The sequence below is a fragment of the Urocitellus parryii genome, chromosome 8 (assembly GCF_045843805.1).
Source record: "Urocitellus parryii isolate mUroPar1 chromosome 8, mUroPar1.hap1, whole genome shotgun sequence".
Classification (NCBI taxonomy): Eukaryota; Metazoa; Chordata; class Mammalia; order Rodentia; family Sciuridae; genus Urocitellus; species Urocitellus parryii.
Window position 1 is genome coordinate 107,863,829 of NC_135538.1, and position 23,896 is coordinate 107,887,724.

Genomic DNA, 23,896 nt, shown 5'->3' on the forward strand with positions numbered 1-23,896 from the left:
GAGTCACCAACTTTCTTCTTTAAGATTATTTTGTCTATTTGGGTCAACTGCAATTTAATGCAAATTTAACAATTGGCTTTTCCATTTCTGCAAAAAAGGCTTGGAATTTGGTAGGGACTGCATTGAATCTGTAATTTGCTTTGGATAATACTGCCATCTTAATAATATTAAGTCTTCTAATCCATGAATATTAATGCCTTTCTATTTATTTAGGTCTTATTGAATTACTTTTAGTAGTGTTTGGGGGCTGGGGATGTTATTTAGTGGTAGAGTACTTACCTAACATATATGAGGCCCTGGGTTCAACCTCCAGCACTGCAAAAAAAAAAAAAAAAAAAAAAATCAGCATTTTATAGTTTTTGTGTATATCTTTTTTTGTTTTTTGAATTTTTTAATATTTATTTTTTAGTTTTCGGCAGACACAAAAATCTCTGTTTGTATGTGGTGCTGAGGATCGAACCCGGGCCACACGCATGCCAGGTGAGCGCGCTACCGCTTGAGCCACATCCCCAGCCCTTTTGTGTATATCTTTCACCTCCATGATTAAATTTAGTCCTAGGTATTTTATTATTTTGTATGCTATTTTAGTGTAATTGTTTTCTTGATTTTCTCTCAAATTATTCATTGAAGGTGTATAGAAACACAACTAATTTTCATGTTTTAATCTTTGCTGAATTCATTTATTTGTTCTAATAGGGGTTTTTTGGTTTTGTTTTGCTTTGGTACTAGGGATTGAACCTACTGGTGCTTTATCACTGAGCTACATTCCCAGACCTTTTTATTTATGTATTATTTTGAGACAGGGTCTTACTATATTGCATAGGACTTCACTAAATTACTGAGGCTGGTCTTGAACTTGTGATCTTTCTGCCTTATCTTTTGAGTTACTGGGGTTATAGGCCAGTAACTGGATCGGGCTTTGTTCTAGTAGTTTTTTTTAATGGTTTATTTGGGAAATTTTAATGATTGATTGATTGGCACTAGGGATTTAACTCAGTGGTGCCTTTACCACTGAGTCATTTCCCCCTTTCCTATTTTATTTTATTTTATTATTTATTTATTTACTTACTTACTTACTTATTTTTGAGACAGGGTCTCACTAAGTTGCTGAGGTTGGCCTCGAACTTGTGATTCTCCTATCTCAGCCTCTCAAGTCACTAGGATTATAGGCATGCACCACCATGCCCAATTCCTTAGGAAATTTTAAACACACAGGATCATGTCATCAGAGAATAGGTATAGTTTCACTTCTTCCTTTCCAGTTTTGATATATTTCTTTTTCTTGCTTAATTGCTGTTCTTAGAACTTTCAGTACAATATTGAATAGGATTGGTGAAGGTAACATGCTTGTCTTGTTTCTATTCTGAGAAAGAAAATCCTTTTTTTGTTTGTTTGGTTTTATTTGTACTAGGGATCGAATCTAGGGTCTTGCTGCATGCAAAGCAAGCCTGAGCTACCACTGAGCTATACCCCCAGTCCTTTTCTGATTTTGAGATAGGGTCTTGATAAGTTGTGATCAAGTGCCCTTGAGTTCAATCTCCAGTACCAAAAAAAAAAAAAAAAAAAAACTAGATTTCCACAATTTTGTTTGTTTTCTATATGTTGCCATTTTTTTTCCTCATTTCCTTCCATACTGCTTTTTTTGTTTGTTTCTATAAGATTATCTTGAAAATTGTACGTAGAAGGAAATATTTGGACGGGGGTTGTGGCTCAATGGTAGAGTGCTCTCCTAGCATGCATGAGGCACTGGGTTTGATCCTCAGAACCACATAAAAATGAAACACTGATATTGTGTGTCCACCTACAACTAAAAAATAAATATTTTTTTAAAAAAGAAAATATATATGTAAATCTATCTATAGTATCAGAACTTTACACAACACTACAATTTTTGTATACAAGAAGAAATATCTATGTGTATAAGTGTGCATCTTATATTAATCAGAACCCTTTTGGTTGTGAATGTCAGAAACCCGACCTCAACAAGCTTAAGAAAACAAAGGATAAGGGCTAGGATGATGGCTCAATGGTAGAGCACTTGCCTAGCATGTGTAAAGCACTGGGTTAGCTTCTCAGTACCTCATAAGTAAAATAAAGGTCCATTGACAACTAAAAAAAGAAAGAAAACAAAGGATGAGGGATAGTTTATGGCTTAATAACTAGGAAACCAAATCTGAGCTAGATCCAGGAGGTGAAAGATGTCATCAGGAATCTCTCTTCCCTAGTCCCTCAGTTCTGCTTGGCTAAGGAGGTCTCTCCACTTAGAAGTGAAGTAATCCCTGCAGTTTCAAGATGCCATAGTCCGGCTGGGCACAGTGCTACACATCTGTAATCCCAGTGGCTCAAGGGGATGAGACAGGAGGATTGGGAGTTCAAAGCCAGCCTCAGCAACTTGGACTCTAAGCAACTTGGCAAGACCCTGTCTCTAAATGAAATTAAAAAAACAAAAACAAAAACAAAAAAACAGGGCTGAGGATGTGACTCAGTGGTTAAGTGCCCCTGGGTTCAATCCCTAGTACAAAAAAAAAAAAAAGCCATAATTCTTAAAGGTTTTTATCTAGAAAATAAAAGTGTATCTTTCCTTATAATACAAGAAAGTCTGGTATTATAAGTACCTGTTGTCAGGTGAATAGAGTACTTAGACCATGCCATGCCATGCCATGAGGTCACCAAAAGAAGGAAGGGTCTTCCCTAATGAATCAACTGGACTAAGTTGAATTAATGTGGAGTGGGGGGAGAGATGAAGTTTTCTGATGGAAATGCTTCTAAGTAGAAAATTTAAATGTGAAAATTTAAATTGTGAAGATTCAGTGTAGACTTTTTGTTTGTAGACTTTTTTGGTGTGTGTATGTGTGGGGAGGTTACTGGGGATTGAACCCAGGGGTCCTTTACTACTAAGCTACATCCCCAGCCCTTTTTTATTTTGAGATAAGGCCTCACTCTCACTAAGTTGCCCAAGCAGGCCTCAAACTTGTGATCCCCCTGCTGTAGCTTCCTAAGTTGCTGGGATTACAGGCATACAAACCACTCTCAGCTGTTTATATTCTTTCTTTTAAAATATATATATATATATATATATATATATATATATATATATATATATATATATTTATTTTAGTTGTAGGTGGACACAATACTTTTATTTTTATGTGGTGCTGAGGATCAAACCTAGTGCCTCACACATGCTAGGTAAGCACTCTACCTCTAAACCACAACCCCAGCCCCTGTATTTTTTCTTTTTGAGGCTTTTTTTTTTTTAATCAAGAGTTGAGTTTTATGTTCTTGTCTCTACTGAGATGCTGCCTTTTGTAGGGTGCTTGGCAGGAGAATGGGGATTACAAGTAAGGATCTCACAGTCCTTCATGTTCCAAAAACTAGGAGAAGAGAAAAAGTCCAATCATTTGCATTTGGGAAGAGGCTAGAATTCTTGATTCTGTGACCTTTAGCTTCATAGAGGAAATGAAAGACTTCTCTATAAAAGATAAGACATTTAGGTGTGGGGCTGGGGCTTAGCGGTAGTGCACTTGCCTGGCATGTATGAGGCACAGGGTTCAGTTCTCAGCACTGCATATAAATAAATAAAATAAAGGTCTAGCAACAACTAAAAAAATAATAAAAAAAAGATAAGACATTTTCCAGACATTTGTGGTGGTATATCTCTGTATTCCCAGCTACTCAGGAGACAGAGACAGGAAGATTCCATTTTCAGGACCAGGCTGGGCAACTTAACGAGACCCTGTCTCAATATTTAAAAAAATAGGAAGGCAGGCACGTAGGCTAGGATGTAGCTTAGTGGTAGAGTGAGAGAGGGAGCGAAGGAATGTAGCTTAGTGATAGGTTGCTTGCCTTGCATGTGCAAAGCCCTGGGTTCAATCTCCAGTACCTTAAAAAAAAGGTAAACATTTGCATTAGTCTGAATTCTTTTTTTTTTTTTTTTTTTTTTTTGAGAGAGAGAGAGAATTTTTAATATTTATTTTTTAGTTCTCGGCAGACACAACATCTTTGTTGGTATGTGGTGCTGAGGATCGAACCCGGGCCGCACGCATGCCAGGCGAGCGCGCTACCGCTTGAGCCACATCCCCAGCCCTGAATTCTTAAGATTAAGTTGTTTTAGTCTCATTGACATACACTTATGAACTGGAAGAGCTGTTCATATGTGTGTGTATCTTATATATGATATATAATATTTATATATACTAATACATATAAATACATATAAAATATAATGTTTATATATTCTATTATATATACATATATATAGCTATAAATTACCTTCTAAATCTTAGTATGAAAATGAGGAAGTTTCTAGTACCTTGCATCAACTTCAAGGAGAACTGACATCATCTATCAGATTTATAAGCAAGATGACAAATGAATTTCACTTCTCTCTTTCCAGGATATGAATATATTTTTATTAGAATATGCATACATTTTTATGCTGCAAATTATTTGGACATAGTTTACTTTTATATACTCTCAGATTAAGTACACATTCCAAGTAATACTTGAGAAATCAAATCTATCTTTGTTTGGAAAACCAACATTTAAAAGTGTTTGATTTCTTCACAAGCATAGGTTGAAAGCCTCATGGCAAAGCGTTTAGAAGGTCTTTTCCTAAAGGATTAATTCATAATTATTCCAGTCAGTGCCACTAATCACAAAATATATCCCACTCAATAATCCCAAGCAGCTAACTCTGTAACTATATACAGAGTTCTCTCAGAGGTTCATGTAATGGCAAGATGATGCTGGAAAACAAGGAAAAAATCCAACAGATTCTTGCAAGAGCCATAGATGATGTGTGATTATACAACAATAGTTCTCTACAGATGGAGGGATGTGTTTTTCTTAATATTTATTTTTAGTTGTAGGTGAACACAATATCTTTATTTTATTTTACTTTTATGTGGTGCTGAGGATCGAACTCAGTGCCTCACACATGATAGGTGAGCACTCTACCTCTGAGCCACTACCCCAGCCCGAGGGATTTTTAAGAAAGCAAATTCAGTGTCTTTCTGTTTTGTGTATACGTGTCTTTTTGTGGTGGTTTTGCTACTGGGGATTGAATCCAGTACTCTATCACTGATCCACACACTCCTACCCTCTTTTTATTTTAATATTTATTTTTAGTTTTAGGTGAACACAATATCTTTATTTTTTTTTTAATGTGGTGCTGAGGATCAAACCTAGTGCCTCACGTGTGCTAGGCAATCACTCTACCACTGAGACACAACCCCAGCCCTTTTTAAAATTTAAGTAATATGGGGCTGGGGATGTGGCTCAAGCAGTAGGGCGTTCACCTGGCATGCGTGCGGCCCGGGTTCGATCCTCAGCACCACATACCAACAAAGATGTTGTGTCCGCCGAGAACTAAGAAAGAAATATTAAAAATTCTCTCTCTCTCCTCTCTTACTCTCTCAAAAGTTGTATCTTAGCTTTAAAAAAAATTTAAAAAATAAAATTTAAGTAATATGAACTACAGAATGCAAAGTTTTCTAGTTGGAGGGGGGCACACAGTGAGAAAGCACAAGGGGTATGAGTAACAAAGGTTTTTAAAAACCTAAAAGTATAAATAATTAATACTGATTTTTTTCATAAACTTACCAGAACTTAGTGATTTTTCTTTCAAAATTCATTTAGGAACAAAGTTCTTGATAGTGCCTTAAAAGTCACAAGTATGCCACTATGAACTGTAGCAAGTCTACAAAGACATAAAATTGGGGGGGGTTTGTAATTGTAAAACAAACTCACTGCAAAGTTAACCTGACACAAAAAAAGGTTTATAGTTTACATAACACTTTCTCACATTTTCTCATTTGTCACATATTTAATGATAGGCATAAATTGTGCTACATGCTAATTAAGCTTAATTAATAAGGTCTTGTGAATGACTATAAATAGAGGGACTGGTTAGCTGCGAAAGAAAATTTTCAGTTCTTTTTTTTAAAGAAAAAACCTTATTAGTTACCTAGTATATATAACCAGGGTGAATTTAAATCATATTCCTCATTTTCCATCATACATGTTGATCTTCATGTATGTTAAGAAAGAAGCATAACAACTGTGGTTGGGTGTGGTGACACACGCCTGTAATCCCAGCGACTCCAGAGGCTGAGGCAGGAAGATTGCAAGTTCAAGGTCAGCCTGGGAAAAAGGAAAAAAAATAAAAAGGGCTGGGGAAATAGCTTAGTGGCAAAACACCCCTAGGTTCAATCTCCAGTACCAAAAAAAAAGAAGAAAGAGGGTCCTCTAAGACCTTACTCATAGGCAGCTAAGAGTCCCTCATTCCAGGACTTTTGTTGTTCCAACTTTCAAATCCTACCAATGCCCTCTTATTCTCACATCTCTCTTACTAGCACTCATCTACTAACACCTGAAGGGGACTTACATATAACATTCATTCGCCAGCAAATGCTTATTGAGCATTATGTGCTAGAAACTGAGGAAGACTCTGGAAACATACACAGTGGTTGGCCAGGCAATCCTGGTCCTTACTTTCATGGAGCTCAAAGATCATATGGAGGCAGACACATCCTAGAGGTGAGCAGGAAGTTGGCAGACCCATTTGACCCTCCATTAAACTATAACATAGCTATTATCAAATCTAAAGATATACATGAGTTTCCCTTTGCCTTTTTTTTCCTCATTTGGTTCAGCACTCAGGCAGGAAAACAGCTGTCATGGACTGGTTCCCTCTAACCTCCAGTAAAGGATGATGCTGTAGGATAAAGTGCTTGAGGCTTATAGCCTGATATTTAATAGATGAGGGGGAGCTGTGTTTAGGCAGGAATTGGTAAAGTGACATATAAATGAAATCATACAGTATATGTTATTTTGCATCTAGCTTCTTTCACTTAATGATTTTATGTAGCATGTACTTCATTCCTTTTTTTGTGGCTGAATAATGTTCTGTCATACAGATATACCACATTTTGTTTATCCATTTATCAATTGATGGGTTTTGGGTTGTTTCTACCTTTTTGTCACTGAATAGTGCTGCAATGGACACTCATATAGGAGTTATTGTGTAGACATGTTTTCATTTCTCTTGGGTATAAACCTAAGAATAGAAGTACAAAGTGATATGGCAAACCCTATGTTTGACTTTTTGAGTAGCTGCCAGACTGTTTTCTAAAGTGGTTGAACCATTTTACATTGTCACCAGCAATGTATGAGGGATCCAATTTTTCCATGTCCTTGTTTATATATATCTGTATAACACAAATGTTATATATATATATATATATATATATATATATATATATATACACACACACATATGTACATACATATATGTGTATATGTATATATGTGTGTATATATATGTATGTGTATAAATATGAATTTTTTTTGTACTGAGGATTGAATCCAGGGACACTACCACTGAACTACAGTTTTTTAAGCTGATTGAACCCAGTGCCTCACACATGCTAGGCAAGTGCTCTACCACTGAGTCACAACTCCCTCCTTATACTTTTAAATTTAATAAGCATTATAATTTTATGAACAAGCCATTGATTATATACAAACTGTGTTTTGAGGCTTCCAGACTAAAAGTCTTGAGTTCATTAAGGAATTCATCATAGTAATAGCTATTGCTTTCATAATATTTAAGTGCCAGAAGCTGTTTGGGCATTCCACAAATATTAACTCATCTAATTCTCATAACAGTCCTATGAGGTAGAAACTGTTATCATGATACTCATTGTACAGATAAGAAAATGGAGGCAGAGGGAGGGTAAATAATTTGCCTGAAGCCGTAGGTTAAGTAGCACAGATAGTCTTCAGATTCTGTTACTCTTAACTACTTGCTAGGGCTGGGGATGTAGATCAGTGGTAGAGAGCCTGCCTAGCACGTGCCAAACCCTGGGTTCATCCCCAGTACCACAAAAAGTGAAGCAAAATAAATAAACCACTTGCTAGACTACCAAAGGGTAATTACATCACTTCAAAGAATGCCTACCTTTCACTTTGAGATGTTTTCATGCCATCTGCACTGTAGACATTTGTCCTCTCCTTACTGACCTGGGAAACTAGAGCCATTCATCTAGGCATCTTCATTGCCCCCCTGCCCTCCCAGTCTGGTGCCCACTAAGGTTCATAGGTTGGAGGTTTTAATGCTCTTTGAAGTGACTGAGAAATTGCCTACATCCCCCAGGTGGAATGGTTCTAAATTTCTGGTGTCAAATGAACACCCAGACAGCTCAGTGGGTTCAAAGCTGAGCAGTGGGTGGAGCCAGTAGAACAGAGCCCTGCAGTGGTGTCTAGTGTGAGAAGTCTGCTTCCCCAAGCAAGCTGAGCCATGAGCTGGACCTGCCCACGTTGCCAGCAACCTGTTTACTTTGGTGAGGCTGGTGAGGCTTGGGCTGAGGAGGGGAAAGGATGGGGTGAATGTGAGCCACTGGGTTCCCTGGGGATGTGAGGGCTGGCCATGGTATGGTTCCAGATACCCTTAAACCTGTTGTGTGTGAGATCCCCTTCCCTCTCCTCCCCTCTGAGAGCTGTGTGGGATGCATGATGCTGGGGCAGGGTGGAGCTGGACTCCCAGAGACACTCCATAGTCTCTAAGGAGCAGGTCAGGCTGGGGTTGGGGGTTTGGTGGCATCTGGTGCTTGGCCTGGCTCTTTGCAGTTAGTTCCACCTTGTCCCCCACAGCTGAAAAAGTGAGCTCCCTGGGCAAGAATTGGCACCGCTTCTGCCTGAAATGTGAGCGCTGCCACACTGTTCTGTCTCCTGGTGGCCATGCAGAGGTGAGGCCAGGGCCAGGGCACACAGTTCTTTCACCCACCAACCCACTTAATCCCACCCCAGCCCCCACTTTCAGTCTGTTACCCTGCCAAAGTCTACTTCAACAGGCAATCTCAGGGCTACTCATCCGAGACATCTCATACCAGCCAGGATTTGGGGAGCCTCAGTTGTGCCATGACTCCGTGGCTTTAAGGGGATGGGTTATTGCCTGCTTTTGCCTCCCTCTGGACCACAATGGCAATTCTGGCCTGCCAGCCCAGCACCTACCCCTCCAAGACCCACCAGATCCAGCCAGTGGACAAACACACCTGGCAGCTTATCTTGCAGCAGGCCTGTGGGGCACGACCCCCTTGACCCTGAGTGACTCCTTCCCTCTGTGCCCAGCACAACGGGAGACCATACTGCCATAAACCATGCTATGGGGCTCTCTTTGGACCCAGAGGTAAGAAAGAGCCTAAAAGGGGCTAGGGAAACAGAACATTCCTTGTGGCTGGGAACCAAGCCCTGATCTTCCCTATTCCTCCTCTCTGCAGGGGTGAACATTGGTGGTGTGGGCTCCTATCTCTACAATCCTCCCACTCCCTCCCCTGCCAACATCACTTCCCTCAGCCCCAGCAGCTTCAGCCCCCCCAGGCCAAGGACTGGCCTCCTCCATGGCAAAAAAAGTAAGTGAGGCTGGGCTTCAGCTATTCCTGCTCTTCCTCCTGACCCTCAGGATGCAGTAAAAGTTGAGTTTCAGGGGCAGTCTTCTACCCAGCCCTCTGCTTTATATTCCTACAACTCTGTCCTTGGAAAAATCTCTACCCATGCCCCTTTTTAGATATTCCCTCATGTCAGCTTCTGAGCTTAAGAAGTAAATCGGGCAGATAGTATTAGCACTTTACATGTGAAGCAACTAAGGGATAGAGAGGACAAAGGACCTTGTGTAAACACATAGCTATTGAGAGAGCCAAAGATGGCCTGGAACTCAGGCCTCTTTCCTAGGCCAGGACCATGGAAGAAAAGACAAGTTGAGGGGTCATGAGGATAGAGTCATTTCCTCAGATACTTCAACTTCTCTCCTCTGGCCCCTGTTCCTTCCTCCCACTCCATTGCATGGAGCAATGACACCATGCTCCCCAACACCTGACACTCCTGCCCCAGCCAATTCCTGTATCAGCTCAGGTTTCCTGAGGATTGAGTTGCTGACAGGTTGGGCTGGTGGGCACCTGAGCCCTTGCACGAATGACAAGGAATAATGAACACAGTGACATAGTAGTAGTCCCAGCAACTTGGGAAGCTGAGGCAGAAGGATTGAAAGTTCAAGGCCACTTAGTGAGACCCTGTCTCAAAAATTTAAAAAAGCCTAGGAATATACTAAAGTACCTCTGGATTCAATTCCCAGTGCAAAAAAAAAAAAAAAAAAAAAAGGAAGCAGCAGGTGTTCCCTAATGCAATTAGAGATGGGGCAGAATATGGGTCAGTTCAAGGAAGGAAGACTCACAGTGCCTGGGTGGGGGCTCTGGGGTGAGTATGGGTTTTAGAAAATGACAATGGCATGTGCAGGCAGGTTCTGGTGGGCCCTGCTTAGGGTCTGGCCCAAACTACAGCCCTAGCTAGGGCCTCTTCCCATTAAAGGCCCACCCCACATGAAGACATTCACTGGGGAGACCTCACAGTGCCCCGGCTGTGGGGAGCCAGTCTATTTTGGTAAGTGACAATGGAAAGTTGGGGGAGGAAAACACTAGGTTGGGAAGCAAGTGGGCAGGGAGGTGGTCGAAGGCAGGTGGGTCTCCCTGCCCTTCCCCTAGAATGGAAGAACTACCTCTTCTCTCCACTACCAGCTGAGAAGGTGATGTCTTTGGGCAGAAACTGGCACCGACCCTGTTTAAGGTGCCAGCGTTGCCGGAAGACCCTGACTGCTGGGAGTCATGCTGAGGTGAGTAGGACAGGAATGGGTGGTTTTGGGAGGATGGAGGCTGGAGCTTGAAGACAGCCAGGCTGAGAGGGTAATCCTTCTCTCTGTGTTCTAGCATGATGGCGTCCCATACTGCCACATCCCCTGCTACGGCTACCTGTTTGGTCCCAAAGGTGGGCAGCCCCACCCCAGACAGCAAGCCTAAAGTATGGCATGTACATGGTCTGTGGGGATGTGTGGACAATGTCCCCTATGGTCAAATACTCCAGACCCCTCCCAATTCCCTAAAGCCCTGAACCCAACACCCCCCATTCCCAAGGCCGTTGGTGATAGGGCTCTCTCCCTCAGGTGTGAACATTGGCGATGTGGGCTGCTACATCTATGACCCAGTGGAGATAAAATCCAAATGAGGCACTCACAGGAGAGGTCACCCTAACTCAGGCTTCCCACCATCCCCTCCATGGTCCAATGGGAGCTACAGATTTCTCCAGTCCTATGTGGTTGGGGGAAGGCAAGATCCTGAGGGCCTGGGCCTAGGCTCCATGGTAGGCCAGATAATCTATACCTTCTCTGCAAATTTTTCTCTTTTCCTTTCTTATCTGGTTAGGGAACACAGGCCACCCCACTTTGAATGGTGGTCTCCTGGCCTTCCTATCCCTTTCCCCAATAAATTCTGGAACTTCAAGGTCGTCTTCAAACTTTTGTTTATTGAGTCTATGCCTCTATGGCTTCTCCAATAAAATGTTGGCTCCTATGCCTTCAACACTTCTTTGGGCATGAAGCCTAGACAATAGGTTTAGTGGAGAGTGCCTGGGATTGGGTAACATGCCCACCAGCCCCACTGCATCAAAAGGTATCACAGGGCCGTCTCTTCTTTAGTACCATCTCTAGAAAAAGCACCTCATTTCAATTTGAACATGACAGCAGATCTTGTAAAGTCTGTTAAGAGGTTTCATTATCCATTTGGGAAATGATAAGACTGAGGCCCCGAGAAGGAAAGCTACATGCCCCTGGTCATACAGAAAATCAGTGGTAAACCTGATCACAGCCCAGGACCAACTTAGTGGCTTTCCATCAGGGGTCTTCCCAAAGCTCCTCACTGCTGCCCCAACTCAAGAGGTACCTTTATTTACAGAATTCCCCCAGCCATTAGATGGGTGCCTAGAATCTTCAGCAATCCATTGCATTCTGGAAAGTTGTCCTGTTGCTAGAGGCTGAATAGTCAAGACTGGATGAGCACAGGCAGAGGGGATCAATGGCAACTTCATCCCTAGTGTTTGATGCCCCCAGCTCTGGTCACAAGAGCCTGCCCTTCTGTTTTCTCAGCCCCTGACTGTAGACCTTCTCTGGAGGGCTTGCCCCAATTCCACTCAGTTCTGGACCTGCATCTCTTCCTCCTGAAGACCGGGTTGGGCACTGGGGAGGAAGGAGTCAGGAATAGTGATAGGGCTTAGTTCTGGAGCCTATCACTCCAGCCTGTCCCATCAGACTGGCCCAGGGCTCTCTCCATCTCCTGGAATACAAACACATGTACTCCCACAAGAGACTCTCACACATGCTTGTAGTGTGCACACATGTATAGACTCAACACTTTTATGCACATAAAGTGCATAGGGCATGCACCCTAAAACACATGTGCACACACTTATACATGCACCAAATGTATTCCCCTCTGTGCAAATGTATTCCCCTCTGAATCCTGAGCACCTGCATCCATTTGCATATACACACCTCTTTCTCTCCACATCCTGGATGGTCTCTGGCAGCTGTGCTTGCCTCGTCTCTGGCAGCAGGAAGGTAGTGCAGGTAGCCAGCAGGGCAATGCCCCCATAAGCAAGCTTGGGCAATGACAGCCATACTCCATCCAGCAAGGCTGCCAGTGGGGCCAAAGAGCCCCCCAGTCGGCCCACCAGTGAAGTCAGCCCTATACCTGTTGGTCTGATCAGAGAGAGGATGAGGGAGGCAGGTTGTTTTCACACCTGCTGGGAAGCTGTGCCTCACAAGGCTCCCCTCCTGAGTTAGCAAGCCCTGCTACCTTTCTAGACAGCTAAGAAAGCTAGGAGCTCCCACACACGCGGGGGCCAGGAGCCCAGACCAGCACCCACCAGAGGATGGGGCCCCCATTTATACACGGTACCAAACAGGTACCACTAAAAGAAAAGTTATCAGAATGGGATAGACTAGTGTGGAAGAAAGAGGAAGGTCAGGTCAGCACCTTGCACAGTCGCTGTGGTGATGTTAGAGCCGACTCAAGTCTAAGCCGGATACTTGTAAGGCTCATTTTCCCATCTGCCAATAGCTAGCTGAAAGGGGCCCTATAATTCTGTAAAGAGAATCCCCAAGGACAGTTCTGCCTCACCAGCCATGAATGAGATGGGATGGGTAGATGGGACTTCTTTGTGATAGATTTCTTCTGAGGCACCAAGAAGTTGACTTGGCTCACAGTCACAGTTAGAAAATCCCCCACCTCTTCCTAGATTTGGGTAAACAAAGCCCTGACCAGCCCTACATTCTAGGTGTGGTGTAAAGAATCCAGAGGCGGATGGACAGTGTGCAGAAGAGTGCAAGTTAAGGAGCGTGACTAACAAGTCCCGCCCCAGATCGGCTGCCTGGGAACCCTGTTTCCGAGCTCCCCTCACCTGAGCACTGTAGGGTACAATTCTGAAGTGAACAGGTAGGCAGTTGTGAAGGCGGCTTCACTGAAACCTTTCCCTATCACTGCCAGGGCCGTGCTCCAGGAACTCGTCTCTGAAGGAAAGCGGGGTTTCGGGCAGTGAGAGGTTGGAATACCCAAAACTCCCCGGGAATGGGAAGCCCACGGGGCAGAGCCTGACTGGGGAAGAGTCGGAGCTCCGGGGGAGGGCGGGGCTTCGTGTCCAGGAGGCGGGGTCTTAGGCAGGCGGCGTCTGCCGGATAGGCTTACCCGAGGACACCAGCAATCTGATGCCGAAGGTCAAGGCGGTGCCCAGCAGTGCTCCGGCCTGCGTGAGCCGGCGCCCCGCACGGCGCACCAGCAGATAGACCACCAGCTTGGAGGGCAGCTCCACTGCCCCGAACAGCAGCTGCGTCTGGTACACGTTCAGCCTCAGCCCCGACAAGTCCAGGCTCAAGCCGTAATAGGAGAAGTTTACTGAAAACCTGAAAGGAGTTACAGTGCTACCAAGGGCCCTTGTTCCACCTTTGTCCTCATCTCAGGAAGACTTGATCTTTTAGAAGGTTGAATCGCCGGTGCCTGGGACCTTCCCCACCACCCATAATACCCCAACACCGGAGGGTGCAGCATGTGCCAGTGGCCGAAAAGCCTTCACCCTAATCTTCACAGCAACCCTGTGGCATGGCAACTAACCGCAGCCGGTTTTACAAAAGGGAGCTGTCCAAGGTCACACAGGAGCTAGAACCTGAATTCAGATCCACGTGACCGCTGCCAACTTCATCTCTTGACCTACCCCAGCCTGACTGCCCCCGGGCCCTCCACAGTTACACTCATACACTCATCTGTCACTCATACTCAGCACAGGCCTGGAGTCTACCCCTCCCTCCACTAGCCCCGCCTCCACCAACCCTAAGTTAGCCCCCTTACCACATCACCATGCAGCACAATGAGATGTGCCGGATCTGTGGTGTTCGGAATAGGTCTAGGTAGGAGGGTCTTGGGAACACCTGTTCCCCCGTGGACACTTTGTTCAGGGCCTGATGAGGGAAGACGTGAGGTTGTGATATCAGAGTTGGTCTCAACTGGGCATGGTGGGTATGTGCTACTTTGTGCTCTTGTGCTCTCTCTCTCTCGCTCTCTCTCTCTCTCTCTCTCTCTCTCTCTCTCTCTCTCTGTCTTTGTTTCTCCCCTCTCAGTGGTGGGAGTGGAGGTGCACATGGGAGCTGAGAAGGGGGGACCCTAAGTGAAAGATGTGACCCATCTGAGTCAGGTAGGACAGCCTAAAGAGTTTGGAAAGGGCTTTTCCTATCACATATGGTGGGCCCCCAGGGAGGGACACTTCACACAGCCCCTCTCATAAGTGTGCATGCTCTCACTAACTTCACTCTCACCTCCTGGCTCAGGCTGTCCTCACCCACAGGCCGCCCATTGAGCCTGGCACAGTGGAGCAAATACCTTTGGGCCTCCTCCACTCGGCCCTGAGTCAGAAGCCAGCGTGCAGATTCAGGCACCCACCTAGGGGACAGGCAGGAGGCTCTTTAGCCAGAAAGTTGGTACTGTGAGCCACATCTCCCTTTTGGGAATTTTAGAGCTGTCAACCTCTAGGATGTTCACACAGTCCCCTCTGTCTGGAATGTCATTTGCTTTTCAAGCCCTCCACAATTGATGAGGCCCAGTATAAAAGTCACCTCATGCTATTTACCCAGGCCTGGAGCTCCCCCAGCCTGGCTCTCTTCCTTACTCAACTGAAATGGTCTCACTTTCAAGACCTTAGCTCTCAGCACTAGCCACCCACTTGTCCCACAGGTGGCAGGAAAGCATAGGATAAAGGAGAAAAAAACATACTGACATGAATGAAATACCCACCCTCCCCTCTAGTCTGAGCTCTCCCATGATGCCCAGCCCCATTCCTACTCCTTTAAGGGTCAGCCTCAACTTCTGCTTGACTCTGTCTTTGTCACTGTCTCTCCTTGCTCTTGTTTTCTCTCACTGTGTCTACCCTCTGTTGCTTTGAATCTATCTTTCAGTTCTGGGTTCTGTCAATCACTGGTTGGTTCTCTTGTCTCTAAATCTATGTTTCTCTCTGCCCTGTTCTGTTTTTCACTGTCCTGTGCCATCTTCTTTCTCTTGGTCTCTTTTTCTGTCTTTCTTTCAGTGTCTCTTATTGTCTCTTGGTCACTTACTGGTTTTCTTTTCCCTTCATCCTTCTGTCTCTCTGTCTTCAAATCTTAGTGTCTGATTAATTTCTGACTTTGGCTTCCTCTATCTTCCACTCCCCAACTGCCTCTATTCCTCACCGGATGCTGAGGATGCCTATGACACAAGGCAAAGTAACAGTCATCAGGAGCCATCGCCAGTCCCTTATCAGGTACCCAGCCAAAGCCAGCAGCAGCACGCCTCCTGTCCAGAAGGTGGAGCTCAGGATGCCGGCCACTTCACGGTGTTCCACATCCAGCCACTCCAGCTCTAGGCCCAAGGCCAGATCGGAGACAGGAAGACAATAAGCAAGGGGCCGCCTGGTCTGACTCACTGACAACTTCCCTCCAGCCCTCTAGGCCCTGCCTTTCCCTTGACTGCTTTACCAAGTGGCAACACAATAATGGTGAAACCAGCCAGGGTTGAGCCAGTGAGGGTGCGGGTGATGGCAAACATGACATAGTTGACTGAGGCTGCAGATGTCAGGCCCAGCACTAGGGTACTCACATAGGCCACCAGCAGTAGACGGCGCCGTCCAAACCTGCAAAGGGGTTGTACAGGGTCAGCCACCTGTGAAGATTCCAAGACATAGGTAGACTAGGCCCATCCCCCCCAGCTAGTAGAAGAGGGTTCCCCCCAGCCTTTTCCTTCATTCACCCCACACCGCACTCCACCTGTCAGACAGGTATCCAAAGACCACAGCCCCCATCAGCACACCAATGAAGAACAAGGTGGATGCAACTCTGTTGAGGCCTTTCCGTTCACATACCAGATCCCACTGCAAAACAGGCAGACAAGGGTCTCACATGGGTCTAAGACCTTCTCCAGACTCTGGGGACTTCTGATAGATACCTCTATGCCAGAAAATACCCCCCCTCCAACAATTCACTCCTCCTGTAGCCTCAGGGTCTTCTCACGGAGGGCCCTGACTATAACACTGAGTCCCCAGTTCCCCTAGGGAAATTCTGCTTCCATTCACCCTCCTCCTCCAGATGGATTATGTAAACCTCAGACCTAGCCAGAAAATAGGGAGGGAGGGAAGCAGAAGCAAGGCCTCTGCAGTTTCTTCACCTCAATGCATCCCTTCTCAGGTCTCTGCCCCAACTTTTTGTGTTAATTAACATGAAAGATAACGGCAGCTCCTGAGGATGGGCCCCTTACTGCAGTCCATGGAACCTATCTACAGATGGGTAAACTGAGATTCTAAGAGATAAAGGAATGTAATTTATGCCCACACAGCTACTACCCAAGGAAATGGCAGTTCATCACACTCATGTCCCTTGCCCTCTGGGTTTGGATACCTCAGTTGCAATGGTGGAGGAGAATTCTGAGTGGTCGTATTCCCAGCCCTGAGAGCAGGGCACAGTTGAGGGTTCTCCTTCCAGCTCCCCAGGACTCGGTGCCTCTCTCCCCAGTGTGGTGTTGGGGAGAGTCTGGGGGTGAGCAAAGCGGAGGCAGGAGCTAAACCTGCCATCGGGCTCCCGGGGCAGGTGGGTCTCCAGCCATGCCTCTTGGTGACTGAAGTTGTCAGGGGTGCCAGGCAGGGCACAGTGGTGGGCAGGCACAGCAGCCAGGAAGATAGGCAGGAGAAAATTCAGGGGTAGTATCACTCGGGGCAGGGCCATTAGTGCCACATTCCGCAGTTGGAAGGATCCAAAGCCACCCACCTCATCCAGCAGTTCCTCAAAGCCCATGCTGCCCACCCACCAGAGGTCCCGACACAGGCTCCCTTTTGTAGTGCCTAGCACAGCTCAACCTGCTCACCACATGGACCTTTGGACTATGGAGGTGGGGGTGGGTGGACTGATGTGTGGAGAGTTGACAGCCAGAATTCAGTCCTCAGAGGCTGACCCAGACCCAGGCCCTCCCATCTACCCAGGACACTTCCTCTCTGGCCTAATTCCTGAGGGGAGGGGCTGCTGTTCATTTGCTCAGAGGTCACTGACTCTGTAGCTCTGGCACTTATACAGCAGAGCTCAAGAAAGGTAGCCTTGGGCCACTCCAGCAGGGTAGATGGGTGTGGTAGATGGGTGTACAGGGGTGAGCCTCAATCTCTTAGTCAGCTGAGCTCTTAAGATTTCCTATGAAGAGGAGGACCCTGGGGCCTGGTTCCAGCTCTCCTGGGTGCCCTTTGTCCTACAAAGCTTTAGGTCAGCTTTATCTCTTTGCAGCTGCAGCCACAGTCTGACCCACAGCCCAGGATTCAGGATTGAAGGCTAGGTCCTCACCAGGTGAAGTGTTCTTTCTGTTGGGCCACTAGGCTTTCTCATGTCCTGGCCTAAGCTGCACCTGGAACTGCACTGGGCAATGAGGCCTCTCTGTGGGTCCCAGACTCTTCACACTCCTAATCTACTCAGGAGCTCTCCCCATGCATAGGATCCCTCCTGCCTGCCCCATCCTCTTATTTCCAGGAATTTCCCAGATGACTTCTTGGAGGGGTGGGGAGCGAAGAGTTTTGCCAAGATCCTTCTAGAGGAGCCTGCAATCCTGAGACCCAGGACTTGCTCAATCTGATATCTCATGCTTCCACTCAGTTCTCACTCATGGCCCCTGTAGCAAAAGGAGAAGAAGCCAGCAATGTCAGATTATTCTGATCTGATTCTCCAAACACCAATTTGGCAGGTGTGGAATGTTGTTAAATTGTGTTCCAGGACTTCTAAGCTCCAGACTTCTAAGCAAATGAAATTCCAAAGGTGTTCTTTGAGAAAAGACACACACACACACACACACACACACACACACACACACAGTTTGAAAAACATTCATTTAATCTAGCTCCCACTTTGAACAGATGAAGAAAACACGACAGGATGGGGATCCGCTGGTGGAGGACCAGGAACTCTGACTCCAGTCTAGGGCTCTTGCCTTTGACCTGAGATGCCAACTGCAGATGTTCTGGTCAGCTTCAAGTTGGCTCCTAGAAAAAGCTCTAGGTGTTAGACCAGGACGCAAGAAAAGACCACTGACTCCAATTAAAATCAAATTAAAGCAAGCTTATTATTTCGACCGGCCGGGCTGCCTCTCCCTCCCAAAACGGCGGGAACAAGACAGCCCTGAGGCTTCTTTGTGGCCCAGTTTTATAGCCCAAAAGTTACACAAAGGGGGGGTTACAGATAACAACACTCTGAGGAGCATAACACAAGTTTACATTTTTGCTGGCCCCGGCATCAGAATTTATGGAGATCTTAGAGACTCAGAGAGGGTCATTGTCCAGCCAGGGAAGGCCAGAATTTATGAGGCGTCACTAAGGTTTAGGAAAGGGTTGTTATCTGGTCAGGGAAAACCGGACCTGGGTGAGTTCAGGGCACGGGCAGGCATTCCAAGTAGGTTCAGAATTTGCAGTAATTTATAGTAAAGCCGAAATTATCTTTTCATGGTTTTATGGCGAGATGCCCAATTTTAAGAAAGGTTGGGTCTATCATAGGAAAGGAGCTAAATCAGTGATGCTGACAGGCATGGGGAGGGCAGTGATGGGGGGCAAGAGAAAAATGGTGGTGGTAGTGACAGAAGGTGATAATAGTAAGAGACTCTGGAGCAGACTAGGTGTTCTGAAGAGTTCAGAGGTATCTTGGGCATGTCCCTGCCTTTAGAGAATTTATAGAAGAGTTAAGTTACACAAACCATACACACACATATACACCCCAAAATGTGCATTGTAAAATGGAAATCTGATCCCTGTTTAAAACATTCCACCAGCCACTACTGCTAGAAGGTAAAAGTCAGCCCTCAGCTTGGCCCATATTACTCCCCAAACCACCTACTCACCAGTCCATCTCTGACCCCTCCCCAGGATCCCCATTCCCTCCAGTTCTCCAAACACTAGCCAGTTGGTATCTCACACCTCAGCCCTGATCCTTGGGTAGCACTAGTTTCCTTATTATTCACCTGGTGGGTGCCTAGATTCCCTGAAGACTAGCTCAAAAGGAAATACCTTCTGTCTCTCTCACTCACACCCACTTGTGACCCTTCACACTCTTGGTTCCTCACTTATTTAATTCTATATGATCATATTATTTATACTAATTTTATAGTATAGTATAAAATACTATAACCATTTGCAACTCCTGAGAAGTTAAGGTTTTTGGCCACCTCATCTCCATGGCCCATCCAGCGGCTCCACAGTGGAATAATCTAAGGTTCTTACACAGAGCAGTTAATGAGGCTAATCTTGGGCATTGGCTGTGTGCCTTAATGTACACAGTGGGACTTTATCTCCTCCTTTAATATCAGAAATAGCTGACAATCATACAGTGGTCACCTCTCTCTCTTTATATTGGCTTCTAGGATACACATATAAATGTGTAGCCCCTTTCTACAGAAAACAATTTAGCAATAATTGCACCACTGGCTTTATCCCATTCCCTGACTCCACCTCATGTGGCTGGCCACTCTCTGATGTCATAGACTGAGTATGAGAGGACAGATCAACTCTGAAAAACCAGTCAAGAAGCTGGGAAAGGTGACGTGTGCCTGTAATCCCAGCAGCTCAGGAGGCTGAGACAGGAGGATTGTGAGTTCAAAGCCAGCCTCAGCAAAAACAACTAAGTTGCTAAGCAACTCAGTGAGACCCTGTCTAAAATACAAAAAATAGGGCTGGGGATATGGATCAGTGGTCAAATATCCCTGCGTTCAATCACTGGCACCAAAAACCAAAAACCAAAACAAACAAAAAACAGTTTAGAGCTGGTTGATTGGATTTTTGACTGTTCCTCCACTCCCTCAAACTGGGAATCCAACTCTGAATTCAGATGCCAAGTTAGAGACTTTCACATATACCTAACTGAATGAAAAGAAGCCTTGGAAAAATAATTCTTTAGTTGAAATTACCTCTAGACTTGTAATAAGTAGTAGGCTTTGGGGAAGAATAAGTTCCTGCGAGAAACAATGAAATCTGTTTGCGTTTGCTTCCTACACTTAAAGCCTTTATACTTTTGCTCCTTTCTCTCCACATTCCCACGATTGTGTCTCTTCTCCAGGGACCCCTCTCTACTAACAAAAACTTTTCCCAATGTCCCTGGTCTTGTGGCCCCCATGAAGACCCTGAGTGTGTGAACTTGCCCATGCTGTTAACTTCTCTGGGTGCCTGCCTTCAGACTATCTTTGATGACAGGACAGAGCAGAAATGTCTTTCTGGGGGAGAGTGGGGAGAAGGTGTGCCCAGGGCTGGGCAGGTCTTCACTGTGGAGCATTGGGCAGTCCCTGACAGCCAAGCTGGGCCTTAAAAGTGAACAGTGGCTGGGAGGTCTCAGGTTTCTTGGGGAGGGGGATGGATGGACAGTTCCTATCCCCTTGAATGCTGTTTTGCTTGGCATGGCCTGTTCCTCCTTCACTTCCTGCTTCCCACCTGTGACCCACCACACTTAGCTACACACAGACTCACTTTGTCCATGCTGCTCCCTCTGCTAGGCATTGTTTTCTCCTCTTCAAGTGCCCAACTCCTGTGTGGCCTTCAAAATTCAGTCCTAGAACATACATTGGGGTTCTTCTTTGATGCTCCAAGTTTAGGCTGGGAGTTCCTCCCTGACCTTCGGTATCAAAGCACTTACCACGTGTAAAGTGGTCATATCTACCCACTTGCTGGAGAACATGCTGAGCTTTGTCTCAGTGCTCAGTGTCTGGCATAGCTTCTGGTGTACGTGGGTGTCAGCCAGAGTCTACAAGATTAGTTGACTAAGTGGGTGAATGAATGAATAACTGACTAATAAATAATAAAGAGTCCATGGCATTCATTGATTAATCCAATCTCAGTAATAATCAAAGAAATTTTAAAATAGAATAAAATTGCCTGGCCAAGCATGGGCACATGCCTGTAAATCCAGTAGCTTAGGAGGCTGAAGCAGGAGGATCTCAAGTTCAAAACCAGCCTCAGCACTTATCGAGGCCCTAAGCAACTCAGCAAGACCCTCTCTCTAAATGAAATATTAAAAGGACTGGGGATATGGTTTAGTTGTTGAATGCCCCTGGGTTCAATCCCTAGTACCAAGAAAAAAAAAGAACAAAATACAATTTTTTTTTTTTAGTTTTAGAAGACACAATACTTTTGTTTATTTATTTTTATATAGTGCTGAGGATCAAACCCAGTGCCTCATACATGTGAAGCAAGTGCACTTAAAAGAAGGCAGTTGCAAAAGGATCATGCATTAAAAAAATTTCATTTATATGAAATATCTAAAATAGGCAAATCAATTGATAAAAAGTAGGTTAGTGGGACTATGATGTGATTCAGTGTTACAGTGTGTGCCTGACATGCATGATGTCCTGGGTTTGATTCCCAGTACTTCAAGAAAATAAACTGTAGATTAGTGATTGCTTAGCATTATAGGGGTTTCTGGGAAAAGGAGATGACTACTAATGGGTAGAGTTTCTATTTGGGGTGATGGGAATGTTATTGGTCACCTGTGCTCCTTTGCTTAAGTTCTTTTCCCAGTCTTTTTGAAATACCGGGGATTGACCCCAGGACCTTAGGCATGCAAGGCAAATGCTATACCACTGAACCACATCCCCTAGCCCTGGAAATGCTCTAAAATTGGTTGCATAACTCTATGAATATACTAAAAAAAACATTAAATAGTAATCTTAACTGGTGAATCGAATGGTATGTAAGTTATATTTCAATAAGTTCACTTTAAAAAGTTGGGATAACTAGACACTGTGGCCCATGCCTACAATCCCAGCAATTTGGGAGGCTGAGGCAGGAAAATTGCCAGTTTGAGGCCAGCCGCAGCAACTTGTGAGGACCTAAGTAACTTAGCAAGACCTTATCTCAAAGTAAAAAAATAAATAAAAAGGGATGGGGATGTGATTCAGTGGTAAAACACCCACTGGATTCAATCACCAGTACCAAAAAAAAAAAAAAAAAAAGATAAAAGGGGAGGGGCGCCCTGTATTTCAAGACTTTGTTAGGCATAAAATCACATTTCAGAATAGTAGGTATAATATGCTTCCTTTTTATTTATAAGAAATGTTTACATATATGGATAGACAGAGAGAAGAGTTATTATAAACATAAAAAAAGATCTATAATGATATACACCAAGCTGTTCACAAGAGTCACATTCATGGATGGGGTCTTGATATTTTATTTTATATGCTTCTGGCCTTTACTACAAGTATTCCTGATTTTGACATTTTAAACAAGGAAAGTGAAAGCACGGGGGGCCCACTGAAGACCCTAGACCCCACTAGTGACTGTGTTGGAAAAAGGCGGTCCCAGAACACCATGGTGGCCTCCTCAGAGACAGTAGGGCTTTGGAGCCTGAGCCTCCCCCCTCACTGCCATCCCAGTGCTACACAGAGCCTGGGCTTGGGACAGAAATCGTTTATGCATTCACTAGGTGAAAGTTCCACTCCTAAGTGAACTTAGCATTCAAAATGCAAAAGGTAGCACACCCAACAGTACAGCTTCCTCCCTACCTGGGTCCTCTCTTCCTGAGGTGACCAGAGACTGCTGATTCATCTCAAGCTCTATTCCACCCAAAGAATTGTACCATATCCTGTTGTCATGGAAACTGGCCCATAAGTGTATATAAAGAGCTGCCTCTTCCATTTTAGAGTCTCATAGTACCCCATGATTGGGGTCCCCATCACATGCATGGGCCATGCTCTGTTGTCCAGTTCCAATTAATGGACATTTAGGTTGCTGCGGAAAGGTTACTTTATAGGTCCACAGTCTCTTATCCAAATCAGAGACAGAAAGGTAATTTTTTAAAAAGAAAGAAAAGGTAATTCAGTGCATATTCCCTATATTAATGAAATACCCTAATAGAATCTAGAGCAGTGCCCCATAATCAAAAACATTCATATTTCCACTGAAAACATGTATGATAAGTGGAATTAATAAAGATTATAAACCATCCTGTCCTGTTTTGATATCAAGTGAGTTTGTACCAATCTAATGAAAAAATTCCCAGTTTTCAGAACTTTGGAGGTTTTGGAATTACAGGTGAGGCTCTGTGGTGCAATACAAAGAGCTTCAGTGAATAACTTTGGACACACATAATTAGTGTGTGTACAAGTACATCCCTAGGGTAAATTTCTAGAAGTGGAGACACTGTGTCAAAGGCTATGTTCATTTGTGATTTTGACAAGTTTTGCTATAATAACCTTGCTTGTGAGCTGCTGTACTTTGTGGTTTTCCCAACACTCTCCTTTTTGTTTGTTACATTTAGGGCAATGAAAATTCTTTCTTCCTCCCTCCCTCTTGCACAAAGCCGAGATTTAGTCTCTGACCCTCAGCAGAGGTAACCAAGGGGCTGAGAAAGTCCAAGCTTTGCTCTCAGGAGGCTAACAGGACAGTCTCCTTCCACCTGTATGACCTGTATCCACCCTGAGCTTTCATCCTCCTCTGTAGAGACAGTGTCAGCTTCCAGGACAGTCCCTGCCCATTTACCCACCAACCTGTC

At 44.8% G+C, this 23,896-nt stretch overlaps 2 protein-coding genes across 3 annotated transcripts; one reads left to right on the plus strand and one right to left on the minus strand.

Annotated features, from left to right (window-relative positions):
• The first annotated feature begins 8,302 nt into the window (after positions 1 to 8,302).
• Crip3 (cysteine rich protein 3) lies at positions 8,303 to 11,055 on the plus strand. Of its 2 annotated transcripts, XM_026383559.2 has the most exons (8): positions 8,303 to 8,345; positions 8,656 to 8,750; positions 9,133 to 9,190; positions 9,282 to 9,413; positions 10,366 to 10,437; positions 10,572 to 10,666; positions 10,761 to 10,818; positions 10,994 to 11,055. In XM_026383559.2, exons 1-8 carry the CDS (start codon positions 8,303 to 8,305, stop codon positions 11,053 to 11,055), a joined length of 615 nt encoding a protein of 204 aa, XP_026239344.1. The 2 variants fall into 2 exon arrangements, with proteins under 2 accessions (XP_026239344.1, XP_077658178.1); XM_077802052.1 differs by lacking the exon at positions 9,282 to 9,413.
• Positions 11,056 to 11,931: 876 nt separating this feature from the next.
• Positions 11,932 to 17,188, minus strand: Slc22a7 (solute carrier family 22 member 7). Its single transcript, XM_026383558.2, has 10 exons — positions 16,796 to 17,188; positions 16,169 to 16,272; positions 15,881 to 16,035; positions 15,596 to 15,764; positions 14,690 to 14,813; positions 14,226 to 14,335; positions 13,569 to 13,783; positions 13,285 to 13,393; positions 12,377 to 12,583; positions 11,932 to 12,061 (listed from the first exon to the last, which is right to left on the minus strand). Exons 1-10 carry the CDS (start codon positions 17,186 to 17,188, stop codon positions 12,016 to 12,018), a joined length of 1,632 nt encoding a protein of 543 aa, XP_026239343.2. The 3' UTR covers positions 11,932 to 12,015.
• Positions 17,189 to 23,896: the final 6,708 nt, after the last annotated feature.

Excerpts from the sequence above, each read along its gene's own strand:
- Crip3 (XM_026383559.2), top strand. The coding sequence starts at position 8,303 with ATGAGCTGGACCTGCCCACGTTGCCAGCAACCTGTTTACTTTG. Across the intron at positions 10,438-10,571 it reads TGGGGAGCCAGTCTATTTTG|CTGAGAAGGTGATGTCTTTG; the intron begins GTAAGTGACAAT and ends CTCCACTACCAG. Across the intron at positions 10,667-10,760 it reads CTGCTGGGAGTCATGCTGAG|CATGATGGCGTCCCATACTG; the intron begins GTGAGTAGGACA and ends TCTGTGTTCTAG.
- Slc22a7 (XM_026383558.2), bottom strand. The coding sequence starts at position 17,188 with ATGGGCTTTGAGGAACTGCTGGATGAGGTGGGTGGCTTTGGATCCTTC. Across the intron at positions 14,814-15,595 it reads ATAGGCATCCTCAGCATCCG|GTGGGTGCCTGAATCTGCAC; the intron begins GTGAGGAATAGA and ends CCTGTCCCCTAG. Across the intron at positions 13,784-14,225 it reads TTGTGCTGCATGGTGATGTG|GTTTTCAGTAAACTTCTCCT; the intron begins GTAAGGGGGCTA and ends AACTCCTTTCAG.